This window comes from Mesoplodon bidens (genome assembly GCF_964165515.1).
Source record: "Mesoplodon bidens genome assembly, chromosome: 15".
NCBI lineage: Eukaryota > Metazoa > Chordata > Mammalia > Artiodactyla > Ziphiidae > Mesoplodon > Mesoplodon bidens.
Window position 1 is genome coordinate 33,888,930 of NC_138171.1, and position 18,651 is coordinate 33,907,580.

At 52.6% G+C, this 18,651-nt stretch overlaps 1 protein-coding gene across 3 annotated transcripts; it reads right to left on the reverse strand.

Moving 5' to 3' along the window:
• Nucleotides 1-1,803: 1,803 nt before the first annotated feature.
• TMEM130 (transmembrane protein 130) lies at nt 1,804-17,389 on the reverse strand (the record flags this gene model as incomplete). 3 transcript variants are annotated; one of them, XM_081256735.1, is made up of 8 exons in its annotated part: nt 1,804-1,956; nt 2,459-2,571; nt 4,565-4,767; nt 5,955-6,039; nt 6,780-6,946; nt 9,732-9,891; nt 11,200-11,505; nt 17,305-17,389. In XM_081256735.1, the coding sequence occupies 8 exons, from the start codon at nt 17,387-17,389 to the stop codon at nt 1,804-1,806; spliced, it is 1,272 nt and encodes a 423-aa protein (XP_081112861.1). The 3 variants fall into 3 exon arrangements, with proteins under 3 accessions (XP_081112861.1, XP_081112860.1, XP_081112862.1); XM_081256734.1 differs by having other exon boundaries at nt 1,804-1,992; XM_081256736.1 differs by lacking the exon at nt 11,200-11,505.
• Nucleotides 17,390-18,651: the final 1,262 nt, after the last annotated feature.

The window sequence follows — 18,651 nt, forward strand, 5'->3', positions numbered from 1 at the left end:
CAACTCGAAGTGAGGTCCTGGAACCAGCAGCATCTGGAATCTTGTTAGAAATGCAGAATCCCAGGGCCCATTCCAGACACCCTGCATGAAAATATGTCATTTAACAATACCTCCAGTGATTCTCACCACATCCAAGTTCAAGAAGCCCTGCTGGAGATGGGAGGTTCTCACACTTGAGGCACCAGGGCTGCCCCCTCCCTGGGAGCTGATTCACGTGTGGCGTGGGGCCCAGGGATCTGCATTTCCAAGTTCCCAGGTGTGCCCTACATCCCGCTCTGATCAAGAGTCCACCCCAGAGTCTCAGACTTGGCTGCACATTGGGGTCACCTGGGGCGCCTGGACCCACTTCCGGGAGGCCCTCAGGAGCCAGATTGTGATGCAGCCTAAGCGGCAGTTTGAGAATCACTGGTCCAAACCACTGACCCAGACCTGAGGTCGTAGCCAGCGGCTCCATCCAGTGCACTTGCCAGAGAACACGACGGGGACGTCCTGCTGCATCTAAGAAATGCTCTTGCTGCTTGCAAGGCCCAAACATCCATGCACGGAAAAGAAAGAGACTCGGGCCACCTGGCATATGCTGGGCTATACTCAGAGCACACAAGCTTTATTCGGCAACAATGGCAGTATTTCATGAGTATGAGCTGCACGACAGTGGGAATGCTGTTTTCAGCACAAAGTCTGAGAGCAAACGATTACAGCCACAAAACTCTGCCCCCACGGCCCCGCCTCCCCTCCCCAGGCAGGCCCAGGCTGCTCCCTCATCCTGCACAGTTTCAATGGGGGCCTAATCGTGGTCTCCCTCTGCACCCATAACACTCTCTGCACATCCTCTGCCTCCCCCAGGCTGCTGGGCCAACAAAGAAAGAGGAGTGGGCTGGTCCCCTACCCCGGGTTCCATCCAGTCCTGCCTTTTCCTTCCCAAAGCCACCCTGGGAGCAGCTCGGGGGGGGCAAGAGCACTGTCCCCTCCCCCTCCGGTACCCAAGTCCCCGTGGCTTGACTCTTTTTGCTGCAAAGCCTTTTCCTCAATGAAAGTTTAACATGGACTCAATAAAAGAAGGTGCTATTTATAAAGCACTTTCCACTCACAAAGCATTAGCCCTGCCCCCACCCAACCCCCAGCAAGCAGAGAGGGAACAGGGTGTCCTTAGAAAGGGACCCAGTAGCCACAGGGACAGCACTCAAAGGGAGGAGCCAGGCCCAGGAGCTGTCAGGGCCATGTGGGAAAGGTCAGATTTCATTTTAGTGCTGATTCAGGGTATATCCCAGCAACCACCTAACTGATACAGAGGAAATCATCTGAAATGTCTGTGTGACGTGTGTGCACGCTTGTCTCTGTATGTATGACCTTTTGTGATGCAGCCTTAAATTATCCATTTGTGACCTTCCTTCCAGCTCTCTGACCTGGGCAGGGCTGCCTGGGGGAGGGAACTGTGAACCCAAGATAGACAGCAAATGTGCCAATAGGGGAGGAATGGACGAGGAGTAGCCAGGCACACTTAGGAGAGAACAAGGACCACGTCTGGTGTTGCAGTCCCACTTGGGGCCTCTGCAAAGCCAAGGAGTGGGACTGACTGAGAGGGGCTTACAACTGTATAGGTGGATGGATGGATGGCTAGGGGGTGTGAAGGAGGGGGCTTGTGGAGGCAGCTGGACTGTAAAAATGGATGGCCGTCCAGGGCGGACAGCCCTGCACACATGAACCCCCCCTGCTGGGCAGCGTGCACCACCCTGCCCTGCCCTGCCCAAAACTCCCAGTCAGCAGTCAGTTAACGCTGAAACTGGGTCGGGGCGGGGGCAGCGCTCACACTGTGTAAGTTTTGACAGACTTGTAGAGGGGCGGCAGCAGCCCGTGGTTCTCGCGGACAACTTCCAGGTACTCGGATGGCGTCTCCAGCAAGAAGGGCCCACAGCACATCTGGCAGCAGCACCTGACCCCAGTGGGCGGCTCCGGGTTCTTGTCAGACATGGGGGAAAAGTCAAAATCAGCCACCTACGGTGAACAAAACCCCACTGGTCAATCACCCGCCCACCCACTGGGAGTCCCATTAGGTGGCCTTATGAGCTCAGCTGCCTGGCTAGGTGGCCTTGAGCTCAGCTGCCTGCTGGCAGCGTGCACAGAAACACCTTTCTGGAGCCACGCAGCGCTTCCCTGTGCCTTTGGCTTTTCTGCTCTGTGGGTCTTTCCTGCTTTCGGTTGCCCTCTCCCTTACCAGCTCATGGGCACGGCCGCCAAGCAAAGGGCGAGCATAGAAGGAGGTAAGTCACATTGGCAAGCAGCTAAATCAACAATCGGGCCCCATCTATGGCTGCCTCTTGGGCACATTACCCCCAGCCTCAGGGCCTTGCTCTGACATCCAGACCACCTCCAGGCTCCTTGGTTTAGCCCCCCTGCCCTCTCCACCTATCCTCTCCTGTCAGGGCCCAGGAGTCCAGCCCCCACCCCACCAAGCACCCACCTCCACCATGTCCTTCTGATGAGCGGCATTCCGCAGGGTCATGTACATGATGAAAGCCAGCATCATGGTGATAAGTGTGGCACACGGGAAAGCAAAGACAGCAGGCTGGATGCCTGGGAGTGAGACAGGGTAAAGTCACGAGCCTGGGTAGTTGGTGCTGAATACTAGCCTTCAGGAGGAGATGACACAGGGGAGAGAACAAAGCCCACCAGGGCTTTTTTCCTCCTTGTGTTCATGCATCCCAACTAGGCAACCCCAATAGGCAAATCCAGGATTTCACAAAAACCAAGCTGGGGTATGTGAGGGTTTTAAAGTTTTACTTGATAGTGACTTTCAAGGGGTGCAACTAAATTTCCCACCAGAGTGTGGGCTGGACTTATAGTGACTTGCTCCCAAGGAGCAGCATAAGACAGAGTGATGATGTACAACTTCTGAGCCTATGCCATGAAAGACCTAGCAGTTTCCTCCTTGGTCTCTCTTGGGTGATTTGCACTGGGGAAGGGAAGCCAAGTTGTGAGGACACCCAAACAGCCCTGAGACCTCTGGCAGCTCTGGGCTCACTCCCTTATCCTGTTACCAAGAAGCAGCATGGCAGAGCAGGAAGAGCCCAGGGGGTCTTGGGTTCGAATCCTGATTCTGACCAGTGACCTGATGGCAACACTGACCCACAAGGCTGCCACGGGAATGCAACCAGGTGAGGCAGGTGCAAGGCAGGCGATCAGCAAGTGTGGGTTCCTTCTCACTCCTCCCCCACCCTCCTCCTGGTAGAGCCACCACCATACGCCATGAGGATCTGTCTCCCAAGAAAAGGCAGCACTGATTACCTGTAGTGCTGCCTTTCTCTGCAGAATTCAGAGGGATCCCAGACACTCAGTGACCAGGAGATGTTGGGGGAGGTGGGGCCCAAGGCCGCCAATGATGCCAACAGGTCACAGAGTCTGCCTGGCCCACATCATCAGCCGGGGCCAGGAGCGGAGAGTGGCGTCTGCTCAGGGTCTCAGAGGGACTGGAAAGACTGGAGGGGGCAGTGACAGCATCTGGTGCTCTTACAGGGCCAAACTTGGGGATGAGTGCAGCTGGCAGCGTGTCCCCTTTTGTTCTGTATGGCATGGAACCTGGCTGGGCATCTGAAAGACCATCCCTAGGGTTCTGGGATCCTACTTTCTCCTCTACATAAGAAAGTTCTTTTCTGGGGTCACAGAAGAGGCACCCCCTGCCCCCGGAAGTGAAGGGTAGGACCTGATGCTGTCATCGGCCAATCCTATGGCTGTAAGCTGGTGGCAGGACCTCATGATGTGTTTGGGAAAGGGTATTCCAGGGGCGATGGTTGGGCACCCTTATGAATGAGAGAGACTGTACTGCACACTTTCTGAGCTGCTCACCCTCCCTGGGAGACTCACAACAGCCCTGTGAGTCCAGCACAGTCACCGTCGGAGATGCTTGTTTTAGTGGCAGCAACAGCGCCGAGACAGAGGTGATGGGGTGGCGGTGATAGCAGTGAAGGAGGGAGGGTTCGTGTTGGGGACAAGTGTGGCAGTGGTTAACGTATGGAGGGACACTGACCACTGTCAGTGGTGGTGGCAACAAGAGAGCTGAAGTTGGGATGATGCTGGGGTAGCACGGTATGGATGGTGTTGGTCCAAATGGTTGGTGCAGGGGCTGGTGGCAGGGGTGTTAACAGCAGTGCTGATGGTGGTAAGGGTGGTTGCAGTGGCAGCGCCGTCTCTGGCTATTGGAGATGCTAGAAGAACTGTCTGTAGCATGTGGTGATGGTGGCAGTGGTGCTGGGCAAGTTAGCTGGCAGTAGCTGAGCTGTCTGTCGTTGCTGCTAGTGGTGCTGGTGTGGAGGGTGGTGGTGGTGGCACTGAGGGGTTCTGGTAGTGGGGGCTAGAGCAGTTGTTGATGGCACTACAGAGTTTCTAGTGCTGTGGGTGGTCAGTCGGTGGTGTTGGTTGGGGACCGTAGGGTTATTGATGATGCTAGTGTTGTTGGGACTGGTTGTTGATGGCTGTCGGTGGAGCTGGCTGGTGGCAGCACACTGGCGGTGGTGGCAGGGTTGACTGGTTTTTGCTGCCTTTGTAGGAGCAGAGGCGAAGCGTCACTTACTAGATGGCCACACCTGGATCTTGTGGTACTGATGCGTCTTGCTGATAATGTTCTCGGCCTGGATGCTGAAGCAGTAGTCCCCAGGATCCCTGAAGATGTGGGTCAGGTTGTAAGCCGTGCTGCCCACTGACACAGGGTGGCATTCCCCTTCCCCCAGCGGGAGGCACTCGGGCTTAAGACGCCAGCACACATTCAGAGGAGGGCTGCAGGGAAATGGGGGCATTTTTTTAGCAATGGCTCAGCAAGGAGTGTGAGCATAGACTAAGTCCAAGAAAGCCCAGGCAGTCATGAACTTCAGTGTCCTTTCCAGGACAGAACACCCAGCTTCCCTGGCCTCCAGGGAACACAACGGTACATAAGAGATGGCTCGGGACTCCGAGGGGGTCAGTGAGGCAAACAGGGACGTGCACAGACTGCTGAAGGAGGCAGAATGAGTGCCCCAGTGACGCACTTGGCGCGCTGTGGAAGCACTGGGGACGGAGGAGCATGTTCTTAATGAGGAAGTCAGGGAAGGCTTCCTGGAGGAGGCGGCATTTGAGTAGGCCCTAAAAGGATAAGTCAGCTTTTGACAGGTTTGAAGGGGTGAGGGCATTCCAAACTATCCACCTGCCACAGCACAGGCTCAGAATCTAGAAAATGCAGGTCCATATAAAGAATTCCAAGTGAGCATTCCTATCTCACATGACCTAGACCAGAATAAACAAACACAAGTAGTTTCCCCCTCTGCTCTCTAAGTACTGAGCTCTTATCTCCAAAACCCGCTGAAAGCTTCAGGAGCCACCTCCAGCCCCTTGGCTTGTCTTCCTCCTTCCTTGGCTAATTTGCCCCCTCCCGGTCTAGCCTTATTTCCCCCTGACGTGTCCCCTTGGGTGATTGGGTGAGGTTGGTCTTCCCCACTAGAGTCATTGGAGGGCTGGGCCCTGGCCACTATTTTTCTGCAGCCCCGTCCATCCCAGTGGCCCCAGAGAGGGGCTCCCTTGTGGGGAGAACACACCCAGCATCTTCTCATCTCATCACTTACTACAATCTCAGCCTGATGGTGTTCTTGGCAGGAGCTGAGCCAGGTCCTACCCAAGATGGCCTGCTTTCCAGGGGGCTGGAAAGCAGGCCCAAGTCACATACGGAAGTCTTTTCACAGGAGTGGTCCCTCACCTGCCTTTGCCTTGATGCCCATGTTGCAGATAGCCCCAAAAGGCCAGTGCTCCCTCCCCTGGACCCTGAGAATGGAGCCATGCCCGTGACTCTCCCATGGCACAGTCAAGGGTGGCATCATCCCTCCGTGAGCTCCTTAACTTGGGGCCCCTCGGCGATGGAGCAAGATCAGGAGCCTCTGAGGGGAAGTGCGGGCAGGACCACAGGTCATGCGCAGTGTGCTCTGGGCTTCACTCACCTCCCCAGGAAGTTCAAGGTCACTATCATCTTTTGGAAGGTCTGAATTAGGGTAGGCCCCAAGACCTGGATGCCTCGAAGGGTTTCTGAAAGGCAGAGAAGACCTCACTATATCTGGTGGCTGACGACAGCTGTATCAGGGCTCGTGGAGTCCCGAGGCTGTGTGACCACCACCCTGTCCTCTTCTTGGCCCTCCCCAAGGGCAGGTCACAGGTCACATCCAGGGCATACCCGGGTCCCGCCTCCCTGTCAGCAGCGGGTGCTGGAGCCAGCTTAGAGTGAGGGAGCCGGAGGAAGCAAGCAGGGCTCTAGTGAGCAGGACCTGGGGCTGACTTAGGGTACCACCGCCTCCCTGCATCATCTGTGCCGTGTGCGGGGTGGGGGAAGCAGCACCCCATTAGCACGACCAAGAAATCTGCTGCAGCTGCCCCAGCACCCCCTCTTGCCAAAGCCAGCTCTGGCTGTTCCCTCCCTGTGCAGCCGACTGAGGCTGTCCCAGCCCCGACAGGACGGTCCTTGATGGGAGGCAGATGTAGCCGGGAACGAGGAGTGATGGGGATGCACCAAATCACAGCAGTGTCTGGGCTCTGCCACCTGGTGGCCACCTGGCCTCCTCCATGGCCTGCAGTGCCCTCTTGGAAGCGGGGAATGACAGACCCGCTCAGAGGGCTGCCAGGGGAACAGAAGAGAGGCTTTGCATCCGAGCTCAGCCCAGTGCCCAGTTGGGGCCACTCTGATCTGCAAGTGACCCAGCCCTGGAAGGAGTGGTACCCAGGGCTCCCTGATGGGCCAAATGCTCAACCCACACCAACCCCCAGAGACTCACCCTGCAGCTTCAGCGAGGCGGAGAAGTCGCCCGTCTTCTGCAGAACGCCCTTCCCGACGTCCGGTGTTACCTGCTCCCACTCCGCCACGACCTTGACCTTCACGGTGAAGGATCCAACGATGGAATAGTTATAATAGACCGTAGCGTCTTTGGTCACCATCTGGGTGCTATAAGGTGACAGGGAGGAGATGACAGAAGTGACTCACGTGCCCTCTTAGAGTGGTTGTACAGTGACACATTCAGACCAACACCTTGCAAGCAAAAACGTCATCCCAGCATCAGTCCCCAGAGCCAGCCAGGGCATGAGGTCAGCTGTACCTGGTAGAGTGGCTGCTGGTTGTCTTTGTATTTGTAAGTTACAGGTAGGAGAACTCCTGGCAACAGGTGCCTGTCACCTGCCAGGAAGTGCTCTGCACCCCGAGCCAGGAAACTGGGAAAGGCTGTGTGTTAGACAAGGACAATCTGGGGAGGGGAGAAGTATGAACTTTGGAGTTAAGACACACCTGGCTTTAAATATCAGCTCCAGATTTCCTATCTACGTAACTCTAAGCCTTACTTTTCTCATCTGAAAAACAGGAAGAGTCATACCTCCATCAGGTTACGATATAACATATTAAGTGTGTAACATCATGTTTTCCCTACAATTACCTGAATCACTTCAAAAGGAATTCTAGTAACAATAAAATATTTTTGTTGATTTGTTGATGCTCTTTATATTTGAAGTTTATCAAACCTTTACCTATTACATATCTTCCAAATATTTTCTCCCAGTTTAACCTTTATCCTTTGGTTTGATTTACTTCTTTCATTTCAAATTTTAAATCTGATGATGCCAAATTTAGCATTTTTTCCATTCTAGTTTCTGCCTTTTATTTACAGAAATGCCTTCCCCACTGCCAAACTATCCAATCTCAGGGGATCATCTACATTCCAATCTAGTCCTGGTTCATTATGTTTACTATTTTAAATCTATCTGGAATAGCTTTTGTTAGGGATTAGATTATTTTTCTCCCAAACAGTTAACCAGCTACCCTATATCATTTATCAAACTATCTATCCTTATGCACTGGCTAGAAATAACATTGTTATCATACACTACATGTGTATATAAACTTAGGGTTTTTTTCTGCTTTTTTCTATTCTGTTCCATTGAGCTGCCTTTTCTTGCTGAAAATTATTTGTAGCTTTCTAAATATGTTTATGTATGTATTTCTAGCCCCTTTCCCCATCACCATTCATCATCATTCTGCTTTTCTGATCATTTCTCTTTCTTCTTACAATATTGAGAAATTCTCTCATCATGTTTCAAGTCTTTTTAAGGTTCTCAGTACAATCTGTGATTTTATTCACATAAATCCTACAATTTTAGGCTAAGTTTATTCTCTCCGTTTTTATAAATATTATGAAAGATTTTTTCGACTGCCATTATATGGAGAAGCTAAGAACCTTTGTTTTGTAACCAGCCACATTATTAAAATCTTTTTAGTTCTAAGATTTTTCAGTTGAGTCTTTTGTGTTTTTCAGGTAAACAGTACTGTCATCTGTGTACAATGACTTTTGTCTCCTCCTTTACATTTATATTTCATTTCTTTATCTTATTTTATTTCATTGCCTAGTCAAAAATGTTCAATTGCAATAGAAATAGTGAATAGGGAATTCCCTGGTGGTCCAGTGGTTAGGACTCCGTGCTTTCACTACCAAGGGCCCAGGTTCAACCCCTGATCGGGGAACTAAGATCCTGCAGGCTGCAGCGCAGCCAAAGAAAAAAAAAAAGAGAAAGAAATAGTGAATATAACTTTCTTTAATGTGAAAATAAATGCCCCTAATAAATATGGAGGCTGTGCCCTGGTTTGAGACAAATATTCTTTATGTTATAAAACCATATATATACATATATATATAAACGTATATGTGTATTTGTATACGTGTATGTATATATGTATATACATTATGTGTATATGTGACGTATATGTATATATGTATGTGCACATATGTGTAAAACTGTGTATTTATACACAAAATTTAGATGAACTGTAAAATCTTTGTAATGTTCCAAAAATTATTCTTATTGGGATTTTTATTGGGTTTGCATTAAACTTAAAGAATAACTGGGGGGAAACGGACATCTTTACAATATTAAGACTCACCATCCCGGACTTGGTGTACATACCCATTTACTCAAATCTTTTCTACTTCTGCGGGTGGGAGAGGGATGGATTGGGAGTTTGGGATGAGCAGATGGAAACTATTATATATAGAATGGATAAACAACAAGGCCCTACTATATAGCACAGGGAACTATATTCAATATCCTGTGATAAACCATAATGGAAAAGAATATGAAAAAGAATATATATATGTATATATGTACATAGCTGAATCACTTTGCTGTACAGCAGAAATTAACACAACATTGTAAATTAACTATACTTCAATGAAACAAATTAAAAAAAACAAATCTTTGCTACTTCTCAGTAGCTCTGTAGCTTTCTTCATGCAGGATCTTGCCCATTTCCAGATATGCCTGACTGGCCCCCACTTCCCGAACTGCCTCCCGCAATTGGCTTGTCTGGAGAGGAAGGTGTAGGGAGAATGAAGCTGGAACACCTGAATTCTACCATGTGAGTATAACAGCATATGTCATTGGCTGGCCAGGTCCCTCCAAAGTCAAACAGAGAAAAATCCTACCTACCTTGACCAGCCTTAAAGGGCTGTTTTGGGCACCAATGACCCCTCTACTAGGTTGCAGGCACCTTGAAGGCAGGTCCCATGACTGGCTCACACTGGTCCCCGTGGGCCCCGAGCTGGGCACAGAGCAGGTGTACAAGGCATGTTTGGGGTGAGAGAGAGTGAGCAGGTGAAGACGGGAGAGTACAGAGCACTCCGCCTGGGACGGCAGGGCCACCAGCCATGAGCCAAGACTTTGGGGCATCAAGGGGGGTAAGGACATACCCGTCTCCGAAGTCCCAGCTGTAGAGAAACGAGGCGGTCTTGAAGAAGTTGCTGGGGTCGTGGAGGAGGAAGGAAACTTTAAGGACTGTCTTGGTGAGGTACGAGCTGGGCCAGGGCAGGGAGGTGTTCTGGGTGACAACGAGGTTCCCCACGAGGAACTCTGGGACAGAGACCACGGGAGGGTGAGTCCACTGAAGTGGAGGAGGGCAGAGCCACGTGCCAGTTGGCAGGGCAGCCTCTCCCCCACCCGACCTCCTGGCTGTCACAGCCAGGTGGTGGCAAGAGGGGACCCTGCAGGTCACCGAACACAGAGGCATATGCCCCCTCCGTGGACACTGGTGAAGACTCACTTCACGTGTTACATGCATAGCTCTGCTCCTACACCCCTTTCACCAGGACCCTGAACTTTCTGGCACAAAAGATGCCCAGGACCAGAAGGAAATGCGCAGGCTTTGAAAGCAACTCTTGGGAAATATTTCAAAGTATTAGATGAGCCTAGAAAAAATGAGCAGTTCTACTGACCGCAGGTCCACACCCCATGTGCTGGGCTGGGTGAGGAACACCATTCCGTGCTGCCTCCTCTAAAAAAAAAAAATTAAAAGCTGATTTTTTAAGCAGAAAGTGAGGTGTGCTCAATAAAGCTCATTTGGAATTTGCTGAAAAGTGGAATGAAAAGAAAAGAAACTGCCTATCACGCAAACACAAGCATTGTTGATGTTTTGAAGAATTGCAAAGTATACGTGTGTACATATTTAAGGTATACACATATTAAACACAGTTGATCAAATTGGTTATAGAATTTTGTTTTGATTTTTAAAATTTTACAACCATGAGTACTCCCCCAGGCTACAACAAACTCTTTGTAGAGGTCATTATTATTCATTATACAAATTATATCAGTATACTTAACCAGTCCCCTTATGGTTGCATACTTAGCTCGTTTCTATTTTCTTATTATAAAAACTGTGATGAACATCTTCGTGCATAAACCATTACCCAAATGGAGGTTTATTTCCTGAAGATAAGTTCTTTAATAGACTGTAAACTCCAAGAAAGCAGGGATTTCTTGGAAAGAGAGAGAAGGGAGGGGAGGGAGGGAGGGAGGAAGGAAGGGAGGAGGAGGGGGAGAGAGAGAGAGAAAGAAAGAAAGAAGGAGAGAGGGAGAGAGAGGGAGAGAGAATGAGAAAGAAGAGGCCAAAGACTAAAATAATTTTTAACCATTGATACATATGTATCAGCTGCTCTCCAAAGGGTTGTATTAATTTACACCCGAGTAGCAATATGTACTTTAAGTGTCCATTTCAGCACAACCCTGCCAGCAGTGCATATTACCATTTTCTGATCCTTTGTTAACTGACAGCAGCGAAGGAACCACGGGTCTAATCTGCATTTATGTGATTACCAGCCAGGCTGGATGTTTTCTCTGCACCAAGAGTCTGAAGACAAATCAAGTAGGAAAGGTCCTCACCTGTAATGGGGAGGACGAGGAGGCTCCTGGCCACAGGCTGGCACATTCCGCAGTCAGCGGCGGTGACCCAGACGGAGACCGGGAAGTCCCCGGGCACGTTCCCCACGATGCGGATGGTGGAGCTGAAAGCCTCATCTGTCTTCCCCGTGAGCAGCAATGGGGTGTGAATCCAGCGGAAGCGGTAAAGGCGGGTGCTGGCGGGCAGGACCAGGCTGCCATTGTCATCGGCCACCAGGCTGGCCGTGATGGTCACCTCTGCCCCCGTGGTGGCAGGGCCATCGGAGGTGAGGTGAAGTTCATACATGCCTAGGAACCCAGAAACAAAGGCCACGTTTCACGAAGGGGCGTGGCCAGGAAACCCACCGCCACCCTCTGGGCCGGCTTCTGTGAGTCTCTTTTACTGGTGGAGAAATTGGGGCCCAGGCAGGTCAAGTGACCCGCCCAAGGGTCATACGATTAGTTCATTGCCCAGCTGGGATTCAAACCCAGGCCCAACTGACTCCAAATCCCACGTCCTTTCCCGTGTCTCCAGTTTGTTTTATTTTTTCATGCCAGCCAAGCAGGGCCTTACAGAGCACGTGTATGCTGACCTGGCCCGGCTTCTTAGCTGTGAAAATGACGGCCAGTGCACGTCACAGGAGGAGCCACCGCAGCTGATGCCAAGAAATGCCCCCCATCGCCCACTCTTTTGGACTAACCTTTACATGTGAAACAAAATTCCAGCTGGAAACACAAAGCTGAGTCTAGACCCTATTAAGGCCTAATACCTTGATGGTGGTAGGCTAGCCTTGGGAGGAAGGGCCACTGTGATCCAAGCCAAGCTCCCTTCTCTTTGGTCTCAGTTTGTAAATCTGTAAAGTGAGAGCTTCTAGATCTGAACTGTCCAATATGGTAGCCACTAGCCACGTGTGGCTCCTTAAGCGTCAATTACAGTGAAACAAACTTAAAACCCACTTTCTTGGTTGCACTGGCGCATTTCTAGGGCCAGCCACGTGTAGCCAAGGGTCACCATAGTGGACACTGTGGATACAGATCTTGATTATCACAGAAAGTTCCACTGGACTACACTGCTCTAGGGAACCTCCAGGATTCCTGCGGGGGCCAACGCTGGAGCTTTGTGATTCCAGCTGGGTCAACTCCTTGGGGAAACTGAACTGAAATACTGGGGATGCAGCTCTTACAGGGAACCCAGGAATTAGTTTTCTAGGTTGCAAAGCGGAGAATAGGGCCTGGAGCACATGGAATGGAGACCAAGTAAGAGGCCTTTTAAATAACACTCCCCATCTGACCAATACATTGAAGGTAAGACTAATCGTAATCTGAAAATAGAGAAAGGTATAAAATTAAAAAATTTTTTTTAATAATTAGTAACAACCACTTACTATATTGGGTCATTTCCTACTATTCTTTTAAATGATGCTTACTCTGAGATTATATATTCCATTGCTGTTGCTGTTTTTTCAATTCTGTATCATAGGCATTTTCCTAAGTCATTATTCTTCACCTGCTTTAGATAGCTGCAGATTTTATCATACTCACAAGGTAAGATTTGAAAAATCAGATTTGTTTCCATCGTAAAAGTAATACATATGCATAAAGAATATTAGAAGTGTCCTATTACCCTACCCCCCAAAGACAACAGCTGCTATCATATTGCTGTCCTCCAGCTCTTTTTCATGCACGGAAGTTTTAAATTTAGTCAGAATCAGCCTCTGCGCACAATTTTGAATTACTTTATTTCTACCTGACAACACATCAGAAGGATGTCTGCAGTGGCACTAATGTGAACTTCAGTATTTGCATGATAATCCCTCAAGCAGGTATATCTTTTTTTTTTTTTTTTTTTTTTTTTTGCGGTACTCGGGCCTCTCACTGTTGTGGCCTCTCCCATTCCAGAGCACAGGCTCCGGACACGCAGGCTCAGCAGCCATGGCTCACGGGCCCAGCCGCTCCGCGGCATGTGGGATCTTCCCGGACCGGGGAACGAACCCGTGTCCCCTGCATTGGCAGGCAGATTCTTTTTTTTTTTTTTTTTTTTTTTGTGGTACGTGGGCCTCTCACTGTTGTGGCCTCTCCTGTTGCGGAGCACAGGCTCCAGACGCGCAGGCTCAGTGGCCATGGCTCACGGACCCAGCCGCTCCGTGGCATGTGGGATCTTCCCGGACCGGGGCACGAACCCGTGTCCCTTGCATCGGCAGGCAGACTCTCAACCACTGCGCCACCAGGGAAGCCCAAGCAGGTATATCTTAATTCCCAGAACCCTTCACTCTTGTCAATAGCACTACTGCACGTCTTAGTAACTATTTTCCTGTGATTTGTAATTTTCTTTTTCAGGTGAGACTTCTGAAGGGCCTGAGGTTAGAGAATGTCTAACAGTGCACACCTGGGCAGAAGAGGTGATGCAGAAGGAAAGGAGAAGGGCCCACAAGCCCCCCTCTGCTCATTTTACTCCCTCCCACCCCCACTTCCCGGCAACATACACCCCCTCCCTTGGCTTCCAGTACCTCCTAAATGCTGATGGAACCCAGTAACACAGACTTCATTTCTAATGAGCAATAATACAATGGCTACTAACCACATGCAATTAAATTTAAATTAATCGAAGTTAATCATTTCAATGTATAATACTAGAATTCCAGCCCCTCCATTGCACTAGAGCCACATTTCAAGTGCTATCTCCCGGATAGCTATCTCCCGGATAGCACAGATATAGATCATTTCCTTCATCATCTAAAATTCTGTTGGCCAGTGGTGCTCTAGACCCCCTGGAATTCTCCCCTCCCAAACCTACCATTCTCTTCACCTATCATTCTCTGTCGGGTCAGAGGACCAGCTGTCCCAAGAATCAATCCCCAGGCTTCTGCCACTCTAATTCTCCCTCTCCATTACTACCAGCATTGCTTAAGGTAGCATTCAGTCCCATCCGGATGGATTACCGGTACATCCTGAACGTGACCCTTGGCCTCCAGTCCTGCCTTACTTTCAGCCACCCCGACAAGCAGCTTCCTACACAGTTAGTCTGATCATGGGCCAGCCTCGGGGTGGAGGGAGACCACATTCACATCTTAGCACATCCATGCTGTAGCTTTAACCCTTTAACACCTGCAGTTCCCCCCACCCCATGCTCTGTCCTTCCTAGCCTCAGGGCCTTTGCACACACTGTCCTCACTGCTCTTCTTCACCTATCTGTCTGTGGATATAACCTCTTCCAGGAAGCCCTCCCTGACACACACACCCCACCCCGCCTCCTCGGCACTCTCCCAACAGCCTGAGCACACAGTTGTCACAACCCTGGGTTGGGATAAAGGTTTCCTCATCTCCCCCACTGCACTGCAAGCTCCTTGAGGGCAGGGCAGGGGTCATCCCCATCTCCCCCAAGCCTAGCCAGGTGCTTGGCACATAGTAGGGGTTCAACACTGTGCTGTGGAGAGGCACCTGGAGAGAAGGGTGTGGCAGAGGGACCAGGCCACATGGCACTGCCCCAGGAAACTCTTCACCCAAGTGCTATGGACTGAGTCCCAATCCATAGCTGCTGGGGGGACCCAGAAGTACAGGATGTGCTCCCTGCTCTTAGGGGGCTCATGAGAGACCTGCTGGACTCAGCAAAACTGGGAGGTGAGCGAGTGTGTCCTCAACTGCACCCCATTTGCCTTGCGGCGATGTTGCCTGCCCCCACTGGGGACTCTGGCTCCAGCCTTTCCGCTCACCCACGTTACACGTTCCTTGTTCTGAAGCCCTTTCCTTGGGGCCATATTTTGGATTATAAAGTCATTTGGGCTAGCATTGCAAAAGGGACCTGCGGCACCTTAATCCCAAAGAGAGAATTCCAGACACAGAAGTTTCTCCAAGAAAACACAGTGTGTATTTTACACTGAAGGACCCAAGTCCCCAGAGGTCCCCAGGGACTAATGCTACTGCCTGGGACCACACAGCAATCTGCATTGCCCTAGGCTGAGTCCCTCTGGCTGGGAGGCAGCCTTTGGCTGGGCTGCTGCAGAAAGAGGTGCTTAGAGGAGAGGCCATCTCCTCCCTTCCCTCTCTTGCTCCTGCCCACACCCCCCAGGAGAGGAGCGTGGGCCACAGTGAGGCTGGCAGGTGGCAGGGACATTCAGCTGCATGCTAATGGCCATCCAGCGTCTGCAGCAAGACAGGCGCATGTCAGCACGATGCAGATCCGTTGCCAGGGGAACAGAATCAGGAGGGCAGCCAGCTCAGCCAGGAGGCGGGATGGGGTGGGGGTGGGGAAGGGCTGTGGCTACAGCCAACGTTGCAGCAGGCACTGGCCCAGCTCCTGGGAGCGCCCCCCATTCCCGACCTGTCCACGCGCCAGAGGCTCCAAGGGCACTTTTCTCAGGCTTGTTTTTAAAAAGCAGGTATTTCACAGGCCCCGGGTGATGCTGCCCCTCGTCCTCAGGGCCTAGAAAGCGTCCAGAACATCCAGGCTGAAATGGACCGGGAAGGATTTGCCACCTGTGGCTGAAGGAACCAAGCCCAGGTTTGGTTACCTACCCATGCAAATCCACCTTTCCAAGTTTGGGAGCCCAGATGACATGGCCTTGGAGTACAGAGCAGCCCAGTGAGGGGCTTAGGGGCGTCACAGGTGCCCCAGTGGCCCAGAGCTGAAAGGGCCGAAGCAAAAAGTGAAGTGACAGCAGCCACAGCGTTTGACCCGTGGAAGAACGCCCACCAGCAGGCTCCCCGGGCTTCCACCTGGAGCATGCACATTCTCCCTGACCACACAGCCTGTAGGGCCCCAGAACAGTCTAGAAAAGGGCTACAGCAGCCTTTTCTCACTGCACATGTACACAGACAAAAACACTTCCCAAGGTACCTCTGAAGTCTGGACAACGCAACCTGGAATGAATGAACGGTCCAGGACACGGACTTCTGACTTCAACCCCTGGTGTAGGAAGCATGTCGTGCAGGCTGACCCAGACCCGGGAAGGGTGGAAAGGGCTTCTGAATCTTTTTCTCCTCTGAGTTTTCCCCAACCCCATTCCCAGCTATTTGGACTGTATCATGGGTGCAATAGGCCAGGCTGGGAACCACACATGACTTCCAAAGAACTAACCCTCCCCACCTTTTTTTTTTGTGGCAATTTAGGCCACGTTGATAATTTCTGGACACACGTAAACCTAATGGACAAGAGACCCCATTTCCAGGGGCAAGCAGATGCTCCTGACCAAGCCAATTCCCACAAAATTCCCTTAATGCATCCTTAAGATGCAGGTTTTTTATTTTACCTTGTGGCTTTTATTTCACAAGTTTGCGTTAGATCTCTTCTTCTGTCTACCATTCTTTTAAGGTGGGGGGGTAGTGAAAATATTGGATAATATTTAACACCCACCCAATAGCTGCCCACGTCCCAACTGTCCCCTTAAAACTCTCCACCCTGGGTCATTTTTTGTCGCCAAAATGGGGCAGAAAAGTGGGTGTTGGCCTTCGGGCGGTGAGGAGGTGGGGATGTTAGAAGCACGACCCGGGAGACACCGGGTAGGACCCAGCGGAACCAGCTCCGGGTCCATTTTGGAAATCATTCCCAGAGAGGAAATGGCAGACCGGCCTCCTGGGCGCTAAAATCGCATACTCCCCGAAGTCAACACAAGCAGGGTAGAAAGCCTCTCTGGATAAGGCCACATTTTAAGGCAAAAACGCTGCTCCGCGGGCAACCTGGCCGCGCTCCCTGGGGGCTGTGGCGAGACGACGACCCCGAGCATTCCCAGACTCCCCTCAGTGTCCTCCCCCACCCCCGGCGGCTGCGAGGTTTCCAAACATCGGGATGGATGCGCCAGCCACCGCGCGGTCCCTAGGGCAAGGCCGATCTGGAGGTGGCAGCAGAAACGAGGGCTCGGGGAGCCCCCTCAAGTACCGGTGACTTCAGGGGAGAGGGGAGAAGGGACAGAGGAGAGGGCTGCGCGGCGCCCGGCAGGCCGTGCTCCCCTCCGCAGCTCGCGGCCTCCGGGTAGGAGGGAGGTGCGCACAGGGCGCACGGCGCCACCTCCGCAGCCCCGGCTCCCGGCGAGGCCGCCCGCCCGGGACCGCCCCGAGGCCCCAGGCGAGCTGCGGCTCGGGGAGGGCGAGCGGCCGGCTCGCACAGCGCCTTACCTGCAGCCACCCTAGCCGGGGCCAAGGGTAGGAGGCAGGCCAGCCAGAGGATGCGGCCGAGGTGCGGCCAGAGGGCCGGGGCCATGGTGGCGCTGGGAGCGGCTGGAGCGTGGAGGGCACGCGGCTCGATTCAGCTGCGGCGGCTGCAGTTCGTAGGTCGCGCGGCACGGGCTGTGCGGGGAGGTGCGGGCGCGGCGCCGGCTCGTCCTCGCCTCGGATCGCTGTGTCTCTGCGCGCCGCCGCCGGCCACAGCCCGTCGCGCCGACCCCGACCCACGTCAGCCGCGCCGCGCCCCCTCCCCGCACCCTCCCTCACTCCGCCGCACGCCCGCCTCTCCCCACGATCCTCCACTCTCCCCACGATCCTCCCCTCTCCTCCCCGGTCTCCGCTTCTCCAATCTGCTCCCCCTCCCTCCCTCCCCTCGCCGCGCCCCTCCTCTCCCCTCGACCCCTCCCTTCCCCTCCCCTCCCCGGTCCCCGTTCGTCCAGTCTGCGCCCCCTCCCCGCCCTGCGTCTGTGCCTGCGTCCGCCGGCTCTGATTCAGCGTCCCTAGAGGAGCGCGCGCCGCTGTGAAGCCCAGAGCAGGCCCCTTTGGGCTCTTTCTCCAGGTGGCTTCTCCCCTCATGACGCGCACGGCTTGGAGATGCGTCTCTTCATTCAAGAAAAGTGTAGCACCTACTGTGTGCAAGGCGCTGGGCAGTGGGCCTAGGAACGTCTTGTGTCCCTCCAGAGAGAAGGGCTTGGGTGCAGGTGCCCAGGTGCAGGCGCTGGGACTGATGCCATTCCTCAGTTTACCCTCTCTGCATCTGCTGTAAAATGGGGCTTGTGCTCATACCTGGGCCCACAGCGACAACGCTGTCACTGAGGGCCTTGGGACACTCAGACAACCAAGATAAGGAGTGACCAGGCTGCTCCTTGGACACTCCCTGGCCTAAGCAGGCGCTTCCATCTGCCATAACGGAACAGAGCATGTCTTTTCTCCTAGAAGGAGGCCAGCCTGGCTGACCTTAAAGACTGGACACCGGCAGCCTGGACCCTGGTCCCAGCTCTGCCTCTACTTTATCCTTGGCAAGGGAGCCCACCCAGAGGGGGTGTTGAATGGCTCGTCTCGCCTGGCCGGCACTGATGGGACCCAATTGCAGGACGGGCTGCATGGGAGTGAAGGAACTTCTGGGACAGCTGTGGGGTCCCCTGAGGACGGGCCCCACTGGCCCCATTGCCATCTCACTGTGATGGAGGGGGGAACAGATTTGAGTGAGTCCCCTTAGGAAAGTTAAAAGTGCTAGCCACTCCCTGGTGGCATCAGTCACCATTGTGGGGACAAATACCAGGCCTAGGAACCAGGAGA